At 40.6% G+C, this 26,390-nt stretch overlaps 1 protein-coding gene across 3 annotated transcripts in view; it reads right to left on the bottom strand.

The window, feature by feature from the left end:
- The window catches only part of ARHGAP26 (Rho GTPase activating protein 26), a 608,729-nt gene that overhangs the window by 235,906 nt on the left and 346,433 nt on the right, over positions 1-26,390 (bottom strand). For all 3 annotated transcript variants that reach the window (XM_073651266.1, XM_073651268.1, XM_073651267.1), the window contains exon 19: positions 7,743-7,881. In XM_073651266.1, coding sequence (XP_073507367.1) covers positions 7,743-7,881 — 139 coding nt within the window. The remainder of the gene's footprint in view (positions 1-7,742; positions 7,882-26,390) is intronic.

Raw genomic sequence — 26,390 nt, 5'->3', positions numbered from 1 at the left:
TGTGCACTTTACTCCCCTGAAGAACCCGGTGGGGGAAGCCAGTCAAGAGAATTTGTATAGGGATATTCACTGTGAAGGGTCAGCTGTGGACTGCCCTTGTCAGGGCGGGAGCTATGGGGTTTGAGGGCCATGACAGCTTATACAAGGTGTAATAGGCTCTCCTCCTTTGCGCCACCCAACAGTGAATGAACTGGCTAGACCAAGTCGGATGTCGTATGTTTGGACCATTACTCACCATTTATGATAAATAGGATAAATAGGATTACGGGTGACATTGTTCCTTTTCTTTCTGTCTTTAAATGCCTGAGTTTTATTATAATAGCTAGGTGACAAAAGGTGACCACTGTCACTTAGCATCCCTTGAACTGACATCTTTGACTAATTAATGATGCCTCTGGTGAATATGAAATATAAGATTGTTGTCTAGTACCCAGAGGTGTTATATGTGTATCGACCCACTGGTCGTTGTGTCTTAGTAATTATCTTTTTTTGTCCATGGTACTAAGTGTACCTGGATATTGGTAATATTGATTGTTTTTATCTATATATTATTAAAGGTTATACTTTAAACTTCTCATTCACTACTGGTTATACATAATTAGAGAATGTGGAGTGATTGATGGGCATTTCCCATACAGTCAATTATTTGCTGGCTTTCTAACCTGGAGATTGCCATCTATGAGTAAGTCCAATATGATTGTAACATACTGCCTTCTAGCATGAGAAAGGGGAAAGGCAGCAGAGATGAAAATATCAATTACCATGTACTGCACTCTCTTACAGATCCTAAAAAAGGGTTCAGTTAAAGTAGGTCACGAAGATCCGTGTGTGTATGTCTTAGGCCACAGCCCCACTATCAGTATTTGGTCAGTATTTTTTCTCAGGAGTGGGAGCCAAAACCAGGTGAGGAACAATCAGAGAAAAGGTATAATAGAAACAAGTCACCAATTCTGCATTTATCACCCACTCCTGGTTTTGGCTCCCACTCCTGAGAAAAAATACTGACCGAATACTGACTAAATACTGATAGTGGGGTTGTGACCTTAGTGACAGAGTGGGGGAATTTATCACTCCAGTTTTCTACTTTAAAGTCACAAATTATGGCAATCAAGCAACTTCACAACTTTTTGTACTGCTTCCTTTTCTAAGAAGAGGGCGGAGATTATGGGAAAGATACTGTAAATATTGTCAGAAATTGGTATAAATTCTAGTGGAAACTTACAGCAGCCCGATCGTTTTTTGCCCCCCATCTTCTAAAAGCCATAAACTTTATTTTTAATTTTTTTCACCAAGATAGTCACATGATGGCTTGTTTTTTGCAGCGAGTGTTTACTTTTGGTTGACACTATTTTTACCATATAATGTACTGTAAAATGAGAATTAGTTAGAATTAATTCAAAGTCCTGTAAAATTGCATAAAAATAAAAAACTCAATTTCCGTGAATGGTTTTGGGTGTGGTTTTTATGCCATTCACTGTGCAGTAAAAATGGCCTGGAAATATGATTCTCCAGGTCATTATGATTACGGCGATACCAAAGTTTCAGATTTTTTTTTATTTTTTTTATTCTAAAAGTTCTGGAAAAAAAATATCGGAAATGTATAAAAAATAATTTGTGGCATCATTTTCTGAGACCTGTAACATTTTCATTTTTTAGTCAATGGAGCTTTATGAAATCTTGTTTTTGGGTTTGGGAGATTAAGGTTTTTATGATACCATTTTAGGGAAAAATACTACATTTTATATTCTTCTTTTTGCCTTTTTTACTCCGTTCTAGTGACCAAATCTGCAATTCTGACATTTCTTGCTATTTCTCTTTACAACTTTTATAAATCAGGTGAATTAATATTATATTTTTTAAAAAGGATTGGACTTTTGTGGCAGCAGATACCACATGTTTAGTTTTTTGGGCGGCACGGTGGCGCAGTGGTTAGCACAGCAGTCTTGCAGCGCTGGGGTCCTGGGTTCAAATCCCACTAAGGACAACATCTGCAAGGAGTTTATGTTCTCCCAGTGTTTGTGTGGGTTTCCTCCGGGTTCTCCGGTTTCCTCTCACACTCCAAAGATATACTGATAGGGAATTTATATTGTGAGCCCCAATGGGGACAGCGACGATAATGTATGTAAAGCGCTGCGGAATATGTTAGTGCTATATAAAAATAAAGATTATTATTATTATTTTTTAATCTTTATTATTGTCAGGAGAAAAAAAGGGAAGTTATTTGAATTTTTGTGTTTTTTTAAACAGGTTTTTTTTTACTTTTCATTGTATTTTGATATCACCGTAGGTGACTTGGAACGGAGATCGGCCACAGTATTGTTGTATGTAGTACAAATAGAGGTGTCCTATGAACGTCAGCCACAGCATTTACAGGCATTGCGGGTGCGCCAATGGGCAGTTGGAACAGCGCATCCTTAGGGTGGCATGCAGTAAATGCCCAGGTTGTTGGTGGCAGATGATGGCTGAATGACACATCCATTTTCTGCCGGGGATGGGGTCGGCTCGGCTCTTAAGCCGGCTCCATTCTACTGCTCCTGACGATTGTTTTGCATGTAAGATGCTTGTCATTAAAGGATCAAAGTTGTCTTTTGTCGTTTAGCAAGTTTTCGGATTTGTATGTCAATATGGCTTTTCCAGATATTTTCATCTGATTCCTGGAATAAGATTACTTAAAAAGTCGAATAGTTTGGCACAATTGTACTTTAAGTCCCCCCCTCCCTGGAGAGAATTCACAAATGCCATTTTTGTGCTATTTCTGAAGGTGAAACTTTTACACTAACAAGTTGCAAAATGGGTCAAAAAAATAGGAAGAGCATTTTTGATATTTTTCAAAATTCATGACGCATGTGTGCAATTTGAAGACTTTGGCACAAAGAAAGGCAATGAATATTACAAGACAAAAAAAGTGACTGGGAAAAAAACCCCACAAACCATGAATCGGAGTCTTCGTTTTTTTAAGTGTTTTTTTTTCTTTTTTTTTTGCGGATTTTTTAGGCAGAAAATCTTAAAAGGCAGAGCTTCCTTAAAGGGTTATAAACTACTTGACTTTACTTATATTAAAACAGTCAATACCCAACATCTGCAGCGGCTCCAATCAAGTGATGTCAGTGCCGCTGCTCCAGGTGGTGACGTGTCATATGCCGGCTGCAGCCAAGGAGGGGGACCGCTCTTAGCTGCAGCTCATCAATACTCCATCAGGGTGGTCGTCCACTCTGATGAAATAGTAAAGGGTGTAGCTGACAAGAGGCCGCTCATTAGTCGACACGTGACAAGTCACATCACTCTCCGGAACAGCGGTCCAGACATTGCTGGAATGACGCTGCTGCGTTAGGTGAGTATACGCGGTTTTCATTTTATACGGGGTCCTGAATTGATGAAACTGGAGTGGTTCATTAATGGTCAACACCTTGAACGATGAGCCACAGGCTTGCCTGTTAGAACCGAGGCAGATTACAACTCATTAAAGGGTTATTCTAAAAAAAAAAAAAACTAAACAAGATTCACTCCGTTCATTGTCTATATAAATGGTGGAAATAACCGAGCCTTGCACTTGGCTGTCCCATAGGCAATGAATGGAGCGGAGGCCGAGCATTCTCCATTCAGTACAAGGCTGCAGAGCGGTGTTCTCATAGTTCCAAAGCCCTGATCTCAAAATCTCTGGGACCAGCGATTGGACCCCCAGCAACAAATAGTTTTTCCCCTACCCAACAATTTAACATTTTATGGAAATTTCTAGATGTTCTGACTTAAAAAATGCACAAATCTCCTTAAGCTGCATTTTAAATGGAACCGGTCAGATTTAAAAAAATTTCTGATCTGCTGGCAGTATGTTATAGAACAGGGAGAGATTGATGTACATTTTTGTAAAAAAAAATTAAGGAAAAGGTGGTTCTATTCAGTGACTGACAGACTTCCTTGTATGACTGTGCATGTAGTGTAAGCTGTCAATCATTAAGTGGGACAACCCACTGGACTCATATGCATACAACACCAGGTATTTCAAAGAATAAAATACTTTATACAGAATATTTACATATCATTCTGCTATATCGTCCTCAAACCAGACTGCATGTACAATGTAAAAGCTTCCCTTTAATGCATGCCATACCTGACAACCACTTCATAAGTTTCAGACAAAACAAGTCAATTCAGAATTGTAAAAGCCATGGAATGAAAAGTTTAAACAATCCAGGCTGAGGACTATTTGTAGATTGAGTTATAAAAGCAGTTCTGATTGAAACCAGCTTTCACTGGAGACCCAAGAAATTTCCAAAGTAGGCATGCAAGAAAACATCTTAATAATTCTTCCCATGTCTTCGCAGAAAAGACATCTGTAAAAATCATACCATGTAAAGCAGTTTTTTGCTTTTTAAACTTCAGCTGAAAAGCAATTCTTAAAGAACACAATTTGATCATATGCTAAGACAATTAGCAAGCAAGAAATGTTATCATTACAAAAGAAACGAAAAACATACTTTCCTATATTGCTCCTTCTGGTTCAACTTACGGTAGGTAGTCTGTAAAAAATGTCTAATGTGTCCCAGAGACGTCAACATTTGTAATTAACGGAGTTGTCATGTGAAAATATCCGATGAATAGGTGATAACGTATAGATTGGTGGGGGTCTGTCTGACTGCTGGGACCTGCACGAATTAGCAGGATGAGGCACTTGTATCCCTGTAAAGTAATACTGACCCCGCCAGGTCAGGACGAGGGTTGTCAAAGCATTGGCAAAACGCGCGTCGGATGAGCGGTGGCAGCGCTGGCGGGCACTATTACTCTCACCTACCTCTTCCTTTTGCATTTGTGGCATAGCAGGTTTTGCACATTTTGTTTATCCATTTACTTACTCAGATTCACTATAGTAGTTTACAGCATTTAATATTTTTGTGAATACACTTTGTAGCACTTTGCACTTTATTTGTTCCCAGTTAGACTATATGCTGCTATATACTATTGGCACCTTGATTGTAATTTTTTATTTCATCTGTACTTAGTCTTGCTATGCTGCTGCAGTAGTAGGGTTGTCAGTTATTACTAATACCATCAACGTGTATTCCCAGTGCTCCCCTTTGTTGGACACTCTACCCCTATCCTCTTTATCTGTATTTTATCTTATTTAATAAATAAAGTTAACATTTTATTCTATTAAGTTGATGTGTCCCCTTCTTAGGCATTTTTCATTTTCAGGACCAGTTACAGTTTACTATGTGACAGAATTGCAATGTATCAGTGAAAATTGGGTGCTCCACTGTGGCTTCATATGACATCCGATTTTTTTATGCACCCATAGAGTCTCATCCGATTTATGGAAGAAACTACTCGATGCTGCGATTTTTTTTCACACATAGTTTCGGTCAGTGAAAAAATAAAAATTGCTCATTTGCACTGCCTCATTGGATAACAATGGCCCGAGCACTGTCCATTTTTTTTCATGGACAGCACTCGGACCGAAAATACAGTCATATGAACGAGCCCCTAAAGGAATGAATGTGCCCCATTCTGCTGACCGATGCGGGTCACAGTGGTCAGACCCCCTTAACTCCATTAGAGTGTCACCTGTTCTAAGGATGGGTTATAATTTAACCTGACCGGGCAACCCCTCTAAGGAAAGTGAATGTTTTAGTGCTTTATGTAACTAAGGTGTTGTACCTGTATATTTAAAATGGAACCCCACCCTTTTAGTTAGTTGAAAGAAACACAGACTCCCATAGTGCATGTATTAGGCTTACATTTTGGGCAAGTCAAGAAGTGGAATGATTATTTGGACACGTTTCCATTCACCTGCAATGTCCTATTGTCCTACAGTTATATGAAAAAGTTTGGGCACCCCTATTAATCTTAAGCTTAATGTTTTATAAAAATTGGTGTTTTTGCAACAGCTATTTCAGTTTGATATATGTAATAACTGTTGGACACAGTAATGTTTCTGCCTTGAAATGAGGTTTATTGTACTAACAGAAAATGTGCAATCTGCATTCAAACAAAATTTGACAAGTGCATAAGTATGGGCACCTCACCAGAAAAGTGACATTAATATTTAGTAGATCCTCCTTTTGCAAAAATAACAGCCTCTAGTCGCTTCCTGTAGCTTTTAATGAGTTCCTGGATGAAGGTATTTTTGACCATTCCTCTTTACAAAACAATTCCAGTTCAGTTAAGTTTGATGGTCGCCGAGCATGGACAGCCCTCTTCAAATGATCCCACAGATGTTCAATGATATTCAGGTCTGGGGACTGGGATGGCCATTCCAGAACATTGTAATTGTTCCTCTGCATGAATGCCTGAGTGGATTTGGAGCGGTGTTTTGGATCATTGTCTTGCTGAAAGATCCATCCCCTGCGTAACTTCAACTTTGTCACTGATTCTTGAACATTACTGTCAAGAATCTACTGATACTGAGTGGAATCCATGCGTCCCTCAACTTTAACAAGATTCCCGGTGCCGGCATTGGCCACACAGCCCCAAAGCATGATGGAACCTCCACCAAATTTTACTGTGGGTAGCAAGTGTTTTTCTTGGAATGCTGTGTTTTTTTGCCGCCATGCATAACGCCTTTTTGTATGACCAAACAACTCAATCTTGGTTTCATCAGTCCACAGGACCTTCTTCCAAAAAGAAATTGGCTTCTCCAAATGTGCTTTTGCATACCTCAGCCGACTCTGTTTGTGGCGTGCTTGCAGAAACGGCTTCTTTCGCATCACTCTCCCATACAGCTTCTCCTTGTGCAAAGTGCGTTGCATAGTTGACCGATGCACAGTGACACCATCTGCAGCAAGTTGATGCTGCAGCACTCTGGAGGTGGTCTGAGGATTGTCCTTGACTGATCTCACCATTCTTCTCTGCCTTTCTGATGTTTTTCTTGGCCTGCCACTTCTGGCCTTAACAAGAACTGTCCCTGTGTTCTTCCATTTCCTTACTATGTTCCTCACAGTGAAAACTGACAGGTTAAATCTCTGAGACAGCTTTTTGTATCCTTTCCCTGAACAACTATGTTGAATAATCTTTGTTTTCAGATCATTTGACAGTTGTTTTGAGGAGCCCATGATGCCACTCTTCAGAGGAGATTCAAACAGGAGAACAACTTGCAAGTGGCCACTTTAAGTAGCTTTTCTCATGATTGCATACACCTGGCTATGAAGTTCAAAGCTCAATGAGGTTACTAAACCAAAAAAAGTGCTTTAGTAAGTCAGTAAAAAGTAGGTAGGAGTATTTAAAACAAGAAAATGATAAGGGTGCCCATACTTATGCACCTGTCAAATTTTGTTTGAATGCAGATTGCACATTTTCTGTTAGTACAATAAACCTCATTTCAAGGCAGAAACATTACTGTGTCCAACAGTTATTACATGTATCAAACTGAAATAGCTGTTGCAAAAACACCAATTTTTTATAAAACATTAAGCTTAAGATTAATAGGGGTGCCCAAACTTTTTCATATAACTGTATATGAAGTTAGGAAGGGGTGAGTATTTAAACAGAACTTTTGTGTTTTCATTGGCTGTAAGCCATAATCATCAACATTAACAGAAAAAAACACTTGAAATAGATCACTCTGTAATGACGCTATATAATATATGAGTTTCACTTTTTGTATTGAAGAACTGAAATAAATTAACTTTTTGATGATATTCTAATTTAGTGAGATGCACCTGTAATATGGTCACAACACTGAAAATAAAATGACAAAATACAGACATTTCCAATATCATGATTTGGGGTGGGGGCTGGGACACACCCACCTTTCTCTGTGGAATGTGTCGTGTGGAAAAGCGTTAAGGGTCTTTCGCTGCAGGAAGGCGGCTTTGAGTCAGTGCTCCTTTTACGAGACAAATGCAGCTGAGAGTTTGTCTGTGGCATCTCCGGCACTGTGGAAAACATCTATAAATAAAGCAAGATTCAAGAGGTCAGCCGGTTAGAAAACACAGAGGGGAAACGGCAGGAAAATATGTTGCAGCAAACGGCTAACAGGCGAATAGAATTTCATAAATGAAATGACTAAACCATGAAATAGAGTCACTCTGCTACATAAAACATTCTCACAATGGAAACAATGCAGGCTTTATTTTGGTGTCGCAGCCATGTCCACGGACATATAGAAACACAATTACAGTGGAGATATATATACAGAGCCCAGAACGAATATTGGCCATACACACTAAAGGGAATCGAATGAGAGCAGTGTAACGTAGACAGAGACATGATTCTAGCAATATGCCACGGAATCTGTTTGCTGTAGTTTTAATAAAATCACTATTTTATCAGGACATCACTAAAGGACTAGTAAGCCTGCTGCCATATAGTCCTCCATACTCATGAGCTCTGTATAACTCCACCCCCTCCATTGACTAGCAGCTTTCTGTGTACACTGTGCATAGGCAGAAAGCTGTCAATCAGTGGTGTGGGCAGGGTTATACAGAGCTCAGCATTCAGAGAACTGCTAGATCTGCAACAGATAAATTAGTGAATATCAAAACTGCAGCAAGCAGCCCAGTAAGTGACACATCATTGGAATCAGGGTCATTTGCCATTACATCATGCTGCTTCCAGATGTGGCAGCAAAAACCTGGTGACAGATTCCCTTTAAATGAACATCCTCAAGACCTGCCAAGGTCAGCCACATATCTAATGTGTGCGGCGTAGCACTGGCACTTTCCTAATGGCAGATGGGGAAAGAACTGAATTTCAACATGTCAGATCCTTTTGACTTCAAGGCTGATGAGATGTTCGCCTGGCCCGGTTGAGTATACATTGAGCATGTATATGAAAAGGCTGGAAAAAAATAGTTGTTGTCTGAAGGTATATGTACACCTATATTTCCCTGTCCCCATTGAGAACACATGCACACTTGTTATGGGGAGATATGGAGAAACAGCTGGAAGCTGAACAAGCATTCTGCTACATGTCATCTAATGTGTTTGGTCAGGAATAGCCACGCTCAAGGTTGATGACATAATTCAAAGGAGAAGTGTTATTAATTGATTTTGCATGCGTGTATACAACATAAGTGCATGTTGTCTATACACCTGCAGCACCAGAGGTAACAGCTTAAATCCTCAACTGCTATAGCACTTTAAGCATCTTTTTATGAAATCAGGGAAACTCTTTAGGCACCGGTTTACTACTGCTATTTTATGTAGCATCATCTTTGTTATGTTCACAAAAAGGTGTCCCTGTGGTTATTCCAAAAATGTGCAGTCCATTGGCCTTCACGAAGTATCGAATATCAGTTCCATATTAGGTAAAAGTAAATCCTTTGTTTTGTTAACGGAGTTCAGTGTAACATTTTTTAAGGAATATAGTGACTGTCTCTGTGGAATTAAAAAAAAAATAAGTTGAGCAATTTGTTGGCTGACAGATTAATGAAAAAAAAAAAAAAAGTAAAGCGATTGACAAAATACACATACAACTCAGGAATGTAATTGTATGTAGCAATAATTGAAAGAATGAAACCCTTTCTAAACACCACCCCAAAAAAAATGTATCAAATCTTTGAAAAGCTTCTGAAAATGTGGAGTATATGACCATGCCCCTTTTAAGGTCACAGCCATCATTGCCCACTGAATGTTCAATATGGAGTATATGACCATGCCCCTTTAAAGGTCACATCCATCATTGCCCACTGAATGTGCAACGTGGAGTGTATGACCATGCCCCTTTAAAGGTCACACCCTTCCTTGCTCACTGAATATGCACCTGGACCATGAGGATCAGACTTATGTCAAAGCATCCTGGTGCCAAGCACAGCAGAAAGCACTGCCTTCTGAGAAGTTCTAGGAGGCTTCTGTTGCCTCCATGAATAAAAAAACTCTTTGAGTCTGGGAGATCTCTGGGAGATGCTCCAGGTGAGATGGCAAGGACAGAAAAATAAATGCCGTTCCTAATGTTGTTCAAGCCACAGTAACATCAGCAGCTCCGATTGTTCCCAATTATCAGTACTGCAGTTTAGTCGTGAGCGCAACAGTGTCTACACATATGGACGTGGTTGAACGAGTACTTTCATAGCTAATATACTGCGATTATACCAGTCACAAATAAAACAAGTAAAAATCTGTATAATATAGGCATATGGGGTAATCTAGAGTAGATACCCACTACTGGTGAACAATTACAGAACCACATACCATTCCACGATAGAAGTGCTCTGTGGAGAGGGGAAGAATTACACCGCTAGATGCCACCTATGGAGTGGAGGTCCATGCTGACTTGGGCCTCACTTCAAAGACCCCAATTCAGCTGTAGAGACCGCTTCCATTGTAAGTAATTACTTTATATGAATTGTTCAGATTCTGTGGCTGATTCAAAGACCCTAAGGATTATTTTATACGTGAAAATAAATTTGTATAAATGTCCTCCAATCAGCAATATAGAGAATTTTACCCCTAGAAAGAAAAGTAGATTGCTTTTCAGATGGCTTGTAATTTCTCCTGTTTTCACCGAAAAGACTAGCAATTCCGATTTACCGGAGAGAATATAACGCAGTCAAATAATTTTTAGGTCATCGTAAGAGATACAATCAACGACAAAGTAGTACATTTCTCACAGATCGTTCAATCTCTACACATGTTTACCATGGCCAATAGCTGGAATTCTTTACTCTTATTTCACAATGGATTTTGTACACAATAATGGTTTTGTGCAAAAGGCCCAAAATTTATCTTCACCCCAAAGTAAAATGGATACAAGTTATAGTGGGGCAAAATGAAAAATAAAAACATGTGCAAAAGACCATACACATACACTCTGTATAAAAAAAAGTAATTAATTTATCCCAATATATAGCAGCAATCATTACTTATTATTCACTTTTCCCTACATCTGCAATAAGCTGGATTCTTGTGTTCATTGGGATAAAGTAGAATAAGGACAGACGAGCCCATGTAGGATGGAAATCGATTGCCAATAAAGTCACAGAATAAGCATGCTGAATGTGAGCGTTTCCAGTGTGAACGCAATGCTTCCCTGATGGCAATCTTCAGCTGCCCTGCCATTAAGTCATTGAAGTTTACAGCCCGAGAGACAGTTGCTCTCACTTCCCCAAAAGTGCCGTCATTCAGGTGATCAGGGGTCAAAGAGTTAGAAATGTAGAGCTGAAAAAACATGCAGTATATTTATAAAAACCTGTGTACAGTTATTGACAGCCAAAAGCTTTAATGACTTGCACCTCCTTCTATGATTAAGGCTGCATTCACACATCCATGTGTCATGGTCAAGCACGGACTGTGATTCATGGACCAGGCTGCGGGTTTTCTGATCTGAACTGGATAGCCTCATGTTTGCCTATGAGGCTGTCCATTTCCAGGTCCAGAGACCTGTCCCTGGTCCATGAATCAGTGGCATCAAAAATATATGTGATCAAATATATATAAACCGGCATCTTTGCTTTACACCGCTTAGTTATACTATTAAAACTAGTGACAGGTGAAGTGAATAACATTGATTATCTCATTACAAGAGTACTGGGAAGCAAGGAAACAGTCAGTTGTTGAAGATGATGTGGTGGAAGCAGGAAAAATGAGCACATGCAAAGAGTGACAAACAGGGCCCAAATTGTGACAGCTAAACTGCACTTGACCTCTGTATCCAATCACTCTGGCACAGCGGTGATGTCATGGTAAATGGCATGAGATTGCCGAGCTCTTTGATTGGCTGCAGTGCTATAGAAAAGACGTCAAAATTGCGGCCATTTAACATAGACTGGTCCAGCAGTAGAAATGCAGTGCTGGAGCAGCAGTAGGTAAGCAAGGCTGGTTTACTTATTTTCAAACTGGAACAAGCCTGAGGGCTAAAAAAGATTAAAAGTGGACAGACCTTTTAACATTGTTGGAAACCAAGTAAACCTCTTCATAGAAACCTCTCTAATAATGTTGTCATTCTGAAAAGGCTTCAGAAAGTACACAGCAACGCTCAAGATAGTGCACTCTTTCACCGAGAGAGAGTCCACGGAAAGTGTTGAAATCCCGCTTTGCATGGCAGAATCCTACAAAGTAGATAGTTGGGCCCTTTTAGGTGGTGTCTGTATTATTGTATATTATTATATAGTATATTATTATACTATACCTTTTGATATTGTTCATATATTTGGCATCACAATGTGCAGAAGAATTAAGGTATACATTATAAGTGATCATTTAGTTTTCTATGGCTTTTACATTTGTACATAATAGAATCAATCTAACTTTAGGCACTAATTGTAACTACTATAGAATAGGAATCAGTCACCTTGAGAAATGGCCATAAATACTTATGCATGGATGGCTGATGAGTCATAGATTCCAACAATATAATTATCACTGAACACAGGCCACACCATAAACAGTCAAAGAGTTCAAGCTATATATGTTAATGAAGCAACTAGTCCAAGGCACTACTTCGGTGCATGAGTCAAGAGGATGCATTAGAAGACTAGAATAAAGGACTTGGGATGGATTTAGAGTAAACAATTGCAGTGTTAGTCCCTGTTACTGTAATAACAGGAATATCAAGTTGTTTGGAGATGGTCTCAGCCTTTTCCTTTAACATCTTTGCCTAGAATTTTCTTTCAGACCTCCTGAGACCACTCCTCTCCTTAGTTCATGACACGGATGTGTGTACCACACACCATGATACCAAATAGCACATTGACTACTTTTCACCCTTTAAATATGCAGGTTGAATAAATACAAGTTTATAGACATCTGTGAAGCTAATTATAGGTCACAACTTAGTTTCACATATCCCTATGATCAAATAATTTTTAATCTGTTTTAGGGGTACCATCATTTTTGATCAGGTTATTTTCATTATTTTTTTTTAATTATTATTTAAATTGAAAATTACTTTTGTCAGTTAAAAATTATTTCAGTGACCATTATTGGTTTTTCTTACTTTAACAGAAGGGTACCAGCAATTTTGTTCGTATGTATATAATAAATATGCATCCCTCGAAGTATTCATAATTGCTGTCAGCAAGTTTGTTACAGGGGTTGTCCACTACTCGAACAAAGTCTTCTCAATCACCATATTTCCCCCATGTAAAATAATAATAGCTGTACTCACCTTCAAAGCAGGCGCCGTTCCAGCGATGATGGCAATGGCTCTCCAGTCTCTCGAGAGACATTGATATGTCAAGCGAGTCAAACAACCAATCAGTGGATGCTTTACTCTCACTTCCTTCTGAGGTAACTGACAAGTGGAGCAAGTCAGAGAATAAAAGAGCACTCCTTCCAGGTGTCAGTTTTTATTGAAGGAAGTGAAAGTGAAGCAGCCACTGATTGCCTGCAGGGCTATGTCAATTTTAAAAATACACACTTTACGGAATCCATCTAGGAGTGTAGGGAGCATTTTTATAAAAGAAAAGTCTTACAAAATTGTATAACATGTTGTAGTGAAAATGAAAAATTTTAATTTTTTCAAATAAAATGTTGTCTTAGCCCAATATTTTTAATTTTCATGAGGAATAATAGGAGAAAACAGACACCACAATTGGTTCCAATATTTTACTGAATGCGAAATTACCACATATGTGCTTGGAAAGTTTGGTCAGAACTCAAACGGGATGGAACATTATTTGACTTTTGGAGCACGGATTTTCCTCGAATAGTTTGTGGTTGCTATTTGCAGAGCGCCTGAAATGCCTGAACACTAGCAAACCCCCAAAGCAACCTCATTTTGGAAATTGCACCTATCAGGGAATTCATCTACAGGAATATTGACTATTTTTTACCCATATGTGTTTTTCAAAAACAAGCACACTCTGGATGTTGCAGAGGAAAATTGAAAATATGCTATTGAAGTGCCCGTAAATTACCGTATTTTTCGGACTATAAGATGCACTTTGTTACGCCAAAATGTCGGAGGAAAGAGGGGGGCGCATCTTATAGTCTGGATGTACATTATGGTTGTGGCAGCGGCGGAGTCAGTTAGAGGCAGTAGCCGGCTGCTGCAGCTAACATTGTGCCTGCTGTTAACCCCTTACTGGCCTGGGGCTTATTAGTATGCCCCAGGCCATCACCCCCCGATTCAGCACGGGCTCCTGCGCTGAGCCCGCACTGAACCGAGCACATGTCAGCTGATTCTTACAGCTGACATGTGCCCGTAACAGCCGCGGGTGGAATCGCGATCCACCCGCAGCTGTTAATCAGTTAAATGCCGCTGTCAATCTCTGACAGCGGCATTTAACAGCGCCGTGTCGGAAGCGCTGCATTAGCCCCGCCCACTGGTGACCCCATCGAGTGAGCATTTCTGCTACACAGAGGCGATCTGCTCATCGCCTCTGTGTAACTGAGCCAATTAGATAACTGCAGCTTCTAGTCTCCTATGGAGACTATTGAAGCAAACAAAGTGGAAAAAAATGTTTTTTAAAAATATAAAAAAATAAAAAATATATAAAAGTTTAAATCACCCCCCTTTCGCCCCATTCAAAATAAAATAATAATAAAAAAACCCACATACACATATTTAGTATCGCCGCGTGCAGAATCGCCCGATCTATCAATATAAGAAAAGAATCAATCCGATCGGTAAACGGCATAACGAGAAAAAAATTCTAAATGCCAGAAATTAGTTTTTTTGGTCGTCGCAACATTGAAATAAAATGCAACAATGGGCGATCAAAACATCACATCTGCCCCAAAATAACATCAATAAAACGTCAGCTCGACGCGCAAAAAATAAGCTCTCACCCGGCCCCAGATCCCGAAAAATGGAGACACTATGTGTCTCGGAAAATGGCGCCATTTTTCTTTTTTCCGCAAACTTTGGATTTTTTTTTCACCACTTAAATAAAAAAGAACCTGTACATGTTTGGTGTCTACGAACTTGTAATGACCTGGAGAATAAAAATAGCAGGTCAGTTTTAGCATTCAGTGAACGTGGTAAAAAACCCAAAAACAAACAACTGTGGAATTACACTTTTTTTGCAATTTCACCGCACTTGGAATTTTTTTCTTATTTTCCAGTACTCGATTTGGTAAAACCAGTGATGGCGTTTAAAAAGTACAACTTGCCCTACAAAAAATAAGCCCTCACACGGCCATATTGACTGAAAAATAAAAAGGCTAAGGCTCTGGGAAGAAGGGGAGCAAAAAACGAAAACATAAAAATGGAAAATGTTCCGGTCATTAAGGGGTTAAATAAAATGAATAGTCATTGCTCTCCAAGCCCATTGGAGTGTAGAGCAGTGAATATTTATTTTCTTTAACAGTGGGCACGGTGTTAGCTGCAGCCGCCGACTCCTGCAGCTACTGTGAGATCATGTGTGCCCGCTATTAAAGAGAATGAATATTCACTGTTCTCCACTCCCATGGACGTGGACAGCAGTGAATATTCATTTTCTTTAACAGAGGGCACAATTGATCACCGAGCAGCTGCAGGAGCCGGCGGTTGCGGCTAACACCGTGCCCGCAATTAAAGAAAATTAATATTCACTGCTCCCCATGCCCATAGTTTCAGCGCAGAGAGCAGTGAATATTCTGGCAGCTGACCTAAGCGTGTGAGGGCGCATGGCAGTGACGTCATGAGCTGCTTAACACACTGAGATCAGCTGCTGACAGCAGAACGGGAAGCAGTTTTGGAGCAGAGGGAAGGAAGTGGAGTAGAATCATTTATTTTTTTCTGTGTGCAGCGTGTTGGGGGCCATATATACCAGGATGGGGATGAGGGGGCCATGCATACCAGGATGGGGATGAGGGGGCTATTCATACCAGAATGGGGATGAGGGGGCCCATTCATACCAGGATGGGGAGGCCATGCAAACCAGGATGGAAACGGGGGGAGGGGAATGCATACCAGGATGGAAATGAGAGGGCCATTCATACCAGGATGATGATGAGGGGGCCATGCATAACAGGATGATGATGATGAGGGGGCCATGCATACCAGGATTATGATGATGAGGGGGCCATGCATACCAGGTTGATGATGATGAGGGGGCCATGAATACCAGAATGAGGATGAGGGGGCATTGTATACCAGGATGATGATGAGGGGGCATTGTATACCAGGATGATGATGAGGGGGCATTGTATACCAGGATGATGATGAGGGGGCTATGTATACCAAGATGATGATGAGGGGTCCATGCATACTAGGATGATGATGGGGGGGGCATGCATAACAGGATAGAAATGGGGGGGGCATGCATACAAGGATGGAAATGAGGGGGCCATGTATACCAGGATGAGAGGGCCAGGTATACCAGGATGGAAATGAGGGGGCCATGTATACCAGGATGATGATGAGGGGGCCATGCATACAAGGATGAGGATGAGGGGGGCCATGCATACCAGGATGAGGATGAGGGGGCATTGTATACCAGGATGAGGATGAGGGGGCCATGTATACCAGGAGGATGATGAGGGGGCCATGCATACCAGGATGGGGATGGGGGCCATGTAAACCTGGATTGGGGGCCATGTAAACCTGGATTGGGGGCCATGTAAGCCTGGATTGGGGGCCATGTAAGCCTGGATTGGGGGCCATGTAAGCCTGGATTGGGGGCCATGTATACCAGGATGGGGATCATATATATACCAGGATAGGGGATATTATCCTTATAACAGTGTCAGCAGCAGACCCGCTCCCCCATAACAGTGCATCATGACCACATTTTTTGCTTCAATTTTTTTTCTATTTTCCTCCTCTAAAACCTAGGTGTGTCTTATAGTCCGAAAAATACGGTATGTGGATTTTTCCTGCTACAATAATGCCAAACATGTGGATGCCAACTATGGCTTGGGTACACTGTAGAGCTCAGAAAGGAAGGGCATGGGGCTTTTGGGATTTTAATGGATGTTCTGTTTTTCCAGAGGATTTGCACTAATAGTGACGTGGAAATCCAATATTTTTCCCATTGTCAGATGTGGTAAATATTTTAAGACTAGGTTCACATTTATCTTGTGCTCTACGTTGAGAATTTATGGCAGGGATTCCATCTAAGGATATGTGTGCACATTCAGGATTTGATTGCAGAAATTTCTGCAAGGTTTCAGCATCTCTTGGCAGGAAAAACGCTGCAGAAAAAAAAATTATATTTTGCCTCGATTTTGATTAGTTTTTTATGCATTTTTGTACAGCAATGAATGCTTTTTGGAGCTAAATAAACATATTTGAAAAAAGAAATGTGGGACATCGCTTTAACCCTTGGATTACCTTTGGACCTGGGGTGAGTATATTGGTTAATTTAAATGATTAAAAAATGTGTCTCTATTTCAAATAAAGTGTTTTACTCTCAGTATGAGTTTATTTAACTCTTTACTTACAGCTTACAGGTTTAGTAATGAGGGTGTCGGGTTGACACCTCTTCATCACTAAACAAAGGGCTAGGTGTCAGCGACACCTAATCCCATAAACATTAATCTCATTAGCCCTAATTCCCAATCATGTCATTTCTGGGGCAGCGGAGAGCTGCCATTTTTAACCTAGGAAGGGTTCTCTGGCTATTATTAACAGCTCACAGCCGGTTAGCCGGCATGTCATGTCCCTACGATCAGCAACTAGCAGCGCTTTGGATGCAGCGTATTTTCGCTGAGTCCAAAACGCTGTGTTCTAATGCCACACTTGTTTTGTCAGTACATGCGGATCCATCGCATGTAATGACATTTCAATCGGTCAAAATCTGCAGTGGAGACTAGCATCTCCGCTACAGAAATTGACATGCTGCGGGTGAGTTTGGGCACGTGCCCATGATCAGGAAATGCTGCGGGTTTGACGCTATGTTTATGCAGTGTCAAATCTGCAGCGGCAAGATGTTACAGCATAGTGGATGGGATTTCTAGAAATCCCATGTCCACTATGCGTGTATCTGAGGCTGCACATCACCCGCGGACACTGACATGTGACACGTCTTTCAGGACCGCAGCATGTCAAATTCACTTGCGGAGACGCTAGTCTCCTTAACAAAAATTTGACCACTATAATGTATTGAATGAGGTAAATCCGCATGGTTCAGTGCACACATGCGGATTTACCTGCGTTCAATAGAGCACAGAAAAAATATGCTGTGTCCAAAGCGCTGCTACGTCCGAATCGTGGGCACATAGCCTAAAATTTAAAAAAATGGCGTGGGCTCCCACGTCATTTTCATAACTAGCAGAGGGAAAGCCAACCACTGGGGGCAGATATTACTAGCTGGGGAAGGAGCCTTTAGCAAATATGTTCCCTGGCTATTAATAGCAGCCCACAGCTGTTTGCTTAGCCTTTACTAGCTAGATTACAGGGGGACATCAGAATTTTTTTTTACTTAGGGTCCCCCTATAAAATCTAACCAGTAAAGGCTAGGCATACAGTTGCAGGCTGATATTAATAGCCAGGGAAGGGGCCATGGATCCTGTCCTCCTTCGATGCTAATAATATCAGCTTATAAGCAGGTCTAGAAATGGCGCATCCATAAGATGCGCCAAATCTGGTGCTTAGCCTCTGCTCTTCTCACTTGCCCTTTGGTGGTGTCAAGTGGGGTAATAGGGTTGGGGTTCACGTCAGCCTTGTATTGGCTCCTGGAAAACAAAAACAGTAGGAGCGCCAATGGTGAAGAGCCTGAGGTTTGGGGGGGGGGGAGAAATGAAGGGGGAGATGTAGTGACCACTCACCTGGTCCTGTTGTGCAAAGGAGCCCCGCACAACAAGGGAAAACGCTTCCAGGTGGGAGTCTGTAAGATGATCACAACTTGGCAGGAACTGTTGTAGGGAGCTTCTGTCTGCTTCAGCGGTCACATGACCAGGACCGTGTGACCGAAGTGGGCATTCCACAATGACATCACGGCAGGTCCTGTAGTAGGCTAGTTGTAAACAGAGCAGCTTCCACCGCTCTCCACAGGGGAGATTAGCAATCAAGAAAGAAGGAATTCTGCGGTGTTAGTGAAGCGCTAGAACAACTAGACAGTGGATTAGGTTATAACACACAAACCTTTTATTGTTTAGTACGCTCTCTAACGCCACAACGCGTTTCGATAGCAGACGCTATCTTCCTCAGGTAGATTCTCCTCTACCTGAGGAAGATAGCGTCTGCTATCGATAACGCGTCGTGGCGTTAGAGAGCGTACTAAACAATAAAAGGTTTGTGTGTTATAACCTAATCCACTGACTAGTTGTTCTAGCGCTTCACTAACACTGCAGAATTCCTTCTTTCTTGATTGTATTGGCTCCTGTCAGTGTATTGCCAGCTGCCAGGTGATCGGATCACCGTGGGACACTTGTGATGACGGTGGACAAGTGAATATAAAGTGTTTTTAATTTCGATTTAGTTTTACTTTTTTTTTTTACACTGCGCACAGACGCCGGCTGAGGAGACTACTTCTCCCCTTGGCCGCACGGGTACTCGGGCTATTGTCAGCAGGAGCGGCAGTAGGATGATGGGAGGAGTAGCCTCCCGCGGGAAATTCTTGTGCAATTTTTGCCTTGTTTTTGCCACATTGACTTGAATTGAGTCAGTCAAATACGCAGCAAATCCGCAAATATTTTTATGCCTGCATTTCTGCTGCGGATTTGACTTGTGTATGCTGTTTCTGAGGCATCCCATGTATTTGGGGTACTCACAAACCATGATCCACCACAACTTTGAACATGTCTAAAAAGACAGAAAGATAAAAAAAACAACAAAAAAAAACAGGACATATGGATTCCAAAGTGATTGTCTACCTCATCACAGTGAATCAGGGGATTTGTCGGAATCCAACTTTTTTTGTGGATTTAGTCGGAAACCTAACATAAGTGCTCAACACAGAACACTCAAAATAGCTGAATGTGAATCTGGCCTTTTTCCAATTTTTGGATAGCAAACTGACCAAAGACAGCTGTGGAGAATATTTTTTTCGTCTTTCTCTTTTAACACTGTTCACTCTCTGGTGTAAATGATAAGACAAGATTGTAATGATACCAGGTTTACATTTCTTTATTATCTTTTCTTACCTTTCTATGATAAAAAAATATAAAAATCCTGGAAAAAAAGGCAGCTGGATTTACCAACACCAGGTCACGATAGTAATGCACTGCAGGATGCAGCAGACCACCCATAATAAAAGCAGAGGGAGCAAAGGAGAAAAATACAGATGAAACATTAAAAGACCACTCACACACCTGCCATTCATGAAGGGGGTGGTTTACTAGTATTATAGTAAAGGAAATAATTATTTGATCCCTTGCTATTTTTGTAAGTTTGCCCACTGACAAAGACATGAACAGTCTATAATTTTAAGGGTAGGTTAACTTTAGCATTGAGAGATGGAATATCCCCAAAAAATCAAGAAAATCACATTGTATAAATTAGATAAATTTATTTGCATCTTGCAGTGAGAAATAAGTATTTGATCCCTCTGGCAAACAACACTTAATACTTGGTGGCAAAACCCTTGTTGGCAAGCACAGCAGATGTTTTTTGTAGTTGATGAGGGTTGCGCACGTTAGGGGGAATTTTGGTCCACTCCTCTTTGCAGATCATCTCTAAATCATTCAGATTTTGAGGCTGTCACTTGGCAACTCGGAGCTCCATAAATTTTCTATGGGATTAAGGTCTGGAGACTGGCTGGGCCACTCCGTGACCTTAATGTGATTCGTTTTGAGCCACTCCTTTGTTGCCTTGGCTGTATGTTTTGGGTCACTGTCTTGCTGGAAGACCCAGCCATGACCCATTTTTAATGTCCTGGCGGAGGGAAGGAGGTTGTCACTCAGGATTTTACGGTACATGGCTCCATACATTCTCCATTGATGCGGTGAAGTAGTCGTGTGCCCTTAGTAGAGAAACACCCTCAAAATATAATGTTTCCACCTCCATGCTTGACAGTGTGGACTGTGTTCTTTGGGTCATAGGCAGCATTTTTCTTCCTGCAAACACGGCGAGTTGAGTTAATGCCAAAGAGCTCAATGTTTGTCTCATCTGACCACGGTATCTTCTCCCAATAACTCACAGAATCATCCAGGTGTTCATTGGCAAACTTCAGACGGGCCTGCACATGTGCCTTCTTGAGCAGGGGGACCTTGCGGGCACTGCAGGATTTTAAACCTTTAAGGCGTAATGTGTTACCAATGGTTTTCTTGGTGACTGTGGTCCCAGCTGCCTTGTGATCATTAAGTTCCCCCCGTGTAGTTTTAGGCAGATCTTTCACCTTCCTCATGATCAAGGATACCCCGCGAGGTGAGATTTTGCATTATGCCCCAGATCAATGTCGATTGACAGTCATTTTGTATTTCTTTTATTTTCTTTCTATTGCACCAATATTTGTCTCCTTCTCATCCAGCGTCTTACTTATGGTTTTGTAGCCCATTCCAGCTTTGTGCAGGTCTATGATCTTGTCCATGACATCTTTAGAAAGCTCTTTGGTCTTGCCCATGTTGTAGAGGTTAGAGTCTGACTGATTAATTGAGTCTGTGGACAGGAGTCTTTTATACAGGTGACTATGTAAGACAGCTGTCTTTAATGCAGGTAACGAGTTGATTAGGAGTGTCTAACTGGTCAAAAGGAGCCAGAACTCATAATGGTTTGTAGGGGATCAAATACTTATTTCTCACTGCAAAATGCAAATAAATTTATCTAATTTATACAATGTGATTTTCTTGATTTTTTGGGATATTCTATCTCTCAATGTTAAAATTAACCTACCTTTAAAAGTATAGACTGTTCATGTCTTTGTCAGTGGGCAAACTTACAGAAACAGCAAGGTATCAAATAATTATTTCCTTCACTGTACAAAACAGATGCACAGATTGTACATGGATGAAGATGAGAAAAAAATCTCCTTGAGGTTTATGGATGAAACTCAGTTTCTCATAAGCTCTTCTGCAGAGGCCCTTACACCAACAGAAAGCCTGTTAGGCCCTGCTTAAGGCTATCGTAGCTGGCAGTCACCAGAGCAATTACTTAGTCCAATGTTAGCATTGCAGCCATCAGCATGCTATTGACAGCGCCATCTTGTGGGGGGGCGGTTAAATGACTGCGATATGTGCCAACACCAATTATGGCAGATGTAGCAATGTGTTAGCTCTAGTAAACAGCTGGCGCCTGCTCAGTTGACAGCCACTAGGGGCACTATTCACTTCTAATACTGCACCATAAAAAGATGTATCGGCCATCATTAGAGATTACAGCTTAAATCACATATGATGAAATATACACAAAAAAAATATGCCACTCTATTACGTTTGCTGGACAATTAATTAGCCCAGCAAACCACAAATATAAAATTTACAATAAACAGATCTATACATGTCAGACGGCAATTTAATTTGAGAGGAATGAAAATCAATTTAATTAGAGCAAGATATGCACATCTCTGCAGCTGAGTGACTTCAATGTAATGAATTCTGGCTGCTTTTAACTGTGAAAGATATTAGTCAGATGATATTGAATAGCTTGGTCATTGTGTCTACCGCTGACAATCTGCGGATTCAATCAGCACATAATCAGTGTACTTGTGCATCATAATCCGCATGGCTACTGCTTGTATATGTCTCATAAGCACCTAGAATAATGACCTAGACCTAGCAGGAGTCTTGATTATCGCATTGGCACCAAGGAAATGGGAGATATTTCATTAGAGTTGTGAAAATAGACACTGAGAATTCACTTTGTTAGTTTACACCACAGTTGCAGCGGGTTTAATAAGCATTAAAAAACACAAAAAAAACAGAAAAGTGAAAACACATCTCCCCTAAGTGATTCTAATGCATTATTCCATAATCCTAAAAAATGAAGATCTCAATGTAGATCTATGCTTAAGAAAAAAAGAATTGGAAAAAAAAGCTACTTTTATGGAATAAAAGGGTGAAATTAATACACTGATCATATGTACAGTAGAACTTCAGCCGTATTCACCCCAATGAAGCTTAGTTACAATATCTATTTATTTTACTCATATAGTGCAATTGATTCCACAGCTCTTTACAGACATCATCATAACTGTCCCAATAGGACAGTATAAATTCCCTATCATAGAATCATAGAATGGTAGAGTTGGAGGGGACCTCCTGGGTCATCTGGTCCAACCCCCTGCTCAAAGCAGGATTCACTAAATCATCTCAGACAGATTTCTGTCCAGCCTCTGTTTGAAGACGTCCATTGAAGGGGAACTCACCACCTCTCGTGGCAGCCTGTTCCACTCATTAATCACCCTCACTGTCAAAAAGTTTTTTCTAATATCTAATCTGTGTCTCCTCCCATTTAGTTTCATCCCATTGCTTCTAGTCTTTCCTTGTGCAAATGAGAATGTCTTTGGAGTGTGAGAGGAAACCCTTGCAAACACGGGGAGAACATGCAAATTCCTTGCAGTCGTCCCAATGGTGGAATTTTAACCCAGGACCCCAGTACTGCAATATTACAGTGCTAACCACTGAGCCACGATATCAGACATACATCAAGGTCAAGGACTTGTGGCGAAGCACTGCTGGCAAAAAGAAAGCAAACATGTTCTTCTAATCCTGAAATCCATTAGATTGCTAGAATCACCTCTAAAGAACAAACAGATAATGCATAGTTATACATTGCTTCTGATTCATAAAGAATGATGCATAAATATCCATCTGCAAGAACCAACCTGAGAGAACTTAAAGTTCAAAGCAATTACAGCTTCAAACTTACTGTATGTGAATTTGGATTGGCCTTTGAGAATTGCATTCCCCAGCTCTTCGACAAACAAACTGCCTTCTGTTTCAGTCAAATATTTCACATTTTGACTCATCAGTCTAACAGTACCTGCTGCCATTTTTCTGCACCCAAGTTCCTATGTTTTCATGCAGGTCACTTGGCCTTGTTTCATTCGAAGATATGGTTTCTGGCCGCAATTATTCGATGAAAAACACTTCTTGCCAGACTTCTCCAAACACTAGAAGGATTTGACTGGGTTCGATTTGATGCTGCCAGTTCTGAGCTGATGGTGTTGCTCGATATCAGTATGAGGTATTTTTCATCTGCTGCACTAAGTTTCCTTGGCTGACCACTGAATCTTTGTTCCTTAACGTTACACATTACTTGGTGTCTTCAATGCTGAGAAATATAGTTAAATTCCTTATCCATCATCTAATACCATCAAGGGGTGTCTGATTGGCTCTAATTAGTTTCAGCAACAGAACATCCCTAAACATATTGCCTATGACTAGAAGAACTATGTTCAGTGTAAAGAAGAACGAGGAGTCCTGAAATTGATGATATGATCCCAACAGAGCCCTGATCTCATCATTGAATCTGTCTGGCATTACACAAAGAAGGATATGTGCAAGCCTACATCTACAGAAGATCTGTGGTTAGTTCTCCAAGATATTTGGAAAAACCTCGCAGGCGAGTTCCTTCAAAAACCATGCCCAAGCATACGTGTAACAATGGATGCTTTGATGGTAAAGGGCTTTCACACCAAATATTGATACGATTTAGATTTCTCTTTTTCATTCAGTTTGTATTTTGTTAAATGATAAAAATAAAACTTAACACTTCTATTTTGGAAGCATTCTTAACTTTTAGCATTTTTCTACACCTGTCTAAAATGTTTGCACAGTTCTATATAAAAATATAGATGGAAATAAATGTATATAATTTTTGACCAATGCCACTGGTATCCAAAGATAACTTTAACATATATAAATGATACAGCAGGAGCTTTTCCCAACTTGTACTTTACTCTCTCTCCTAAAGAGGTACAAGTCCACATCTCATCACCATATACCATTATGCATATTTTGGTGTATGGTGATGGTGTCTTGGAAAACGTTGGTTAAGGCTACATTTCATGTATTTGGTGCAGATATTTGCTGATACTATAAAATGATGTGAACTTTACGTGCAGAAAATCTGTGCAAAGTGGATGAGTTTCAACTTAATTTAATCTACAAACATTTTTATTTTGAGCTTAATAAATGCGGAAATTGACTTAGGTTGCATTTTTAAAATTTGAAGCTTGTCAATTTAAGTGAAAATGCCCATTTTCAGTACAAATTTTACATATAATTTTCGATGGAGGCCTTACATCAGCAGATTAAAAAAAAGCACATGAACATAAATAAACAGGTGCAGAAAATGTGTGAAAAACAAACAGCACAGCCAAAGCAAAAAACAAGATCTTTAAAAAAAAAATAATCCAAAATTCAATAAGAAAACAGCAAAAAGGCAATGGTAGTTACCAGGCAAGATGTCAAGGAAAACGCACAAACAGGATGCAGAAAGCCCCCTTTTGTTAGAAGGAGGTAACACAGGTGCAGAATGCTGTTGAACAACCACTCTCAACCTCTCACTCCATGGAGGGGGTGATTGCCCAGCACTAAAACTGCACACAGATGAAGCTTGCAGTAAGGCGCAGTTCATACTCATGTAGCACCGTGCCTAGCCAGCAACATATTACACGCCCCTACTATTCGATTAGGCAGGATGCCCGGCACCCTATCAGTGCACAACAGAGGTGAAAGCCCCTAATTTACAAGGTCACCACTGATGGGCCTGGCTGCACCCTGTAAGATAAAAAAAGCATAAAAATATATGAGGTATTGGTTAATATTTTGGCCAAAATAAGCAGGGTGCAGCCAAGTCCATCAAAATTGCAAGCTTCATCTGTGTGCAGTTTTAGTGCTGGGCAATCACCCCCTCCATGGAGTGAGAGGTTGAGAGTGGTTGTTCATCAGCATTCTGCACCTGTGTTACCTCCTTCTATCAAAAGGGGGCTTGCTGCATCCAATTTGTGCATTTTCCTTGACATCTTGGCTGGCAGAAAATGTGTGGCATTTTTGATGCAGAGCTGCTAAAGATTGAAATCATATGCAATATGTGAACCCAGTCTAATAGGTTTAGAAATCAACAACCACAATCACCGACTTCCTACATCCCATCATGCTTTCCCAAGCTTCTTCACAGTGACACCTTTTGGAGAACTATAATTACTTTTTATCTTCTGCCCAGGGAAGTATCAATATCAGTTAACTGTTGATATACTTGGACATTTGTATCACTTCAGTTCCAAGACACAGAATGTGTATAATATAAACACAGTTATCCAAAACTTAATGGGGTATTCCCATTTCCAAGTTCCTATCCCAATATGTAGTAGGTGTAATAATAATAACATTAGCAAATACTTCCAATTAGAAATTTGGTATCGTTCTTCTGATTCGCTACGTCACTTTCCTCATATGCAGGCATTGCAGGACCTTAGGTATCCATGGTTACGACCACTGATATAGTAACAGTTAGCTAGCTGCTAGTGGTCGTAACCATGGTACCTAAGGAACGGCAATGCATGCACATGAGGAAAGAGAAATCGCAAATCAGAAAAGCAATTCCTCCCGGCGGAGGAGCGGGGCACAGGAGGCAGTAGCCTGCTGCTGCATCCTAAACTGTGCCCGCTGCTAAAGAAAATGAATATTCATTGTTCCCCACGCCCATGGGCGTGAGGAGCAGTGAATATTCATTTTCCTTAATAGCGCGCACACTGTACTTGCAGCGCG

Source organism: Phyllobates terribilis, unplaced genomic scaffold, assembly GCF_046119375.1.
Source record: "Phyllobates terribilis strain yellow unplaced genomic scaffold, ASM4611937v1 Scaffold_11__3_contigs__length_659146591, whole genome shotgun sequence".
Taxonomy (NCBI): domain Eukaryota; kingdom Metazoa; phylum Chordata; class Amphibia; order Anura; family Dendrobatidae; genus Phyllobates; species Phyllobates terribilis.
This window is presented reverse-complemented; position numbering and strand designations above follow the sequence as displayed.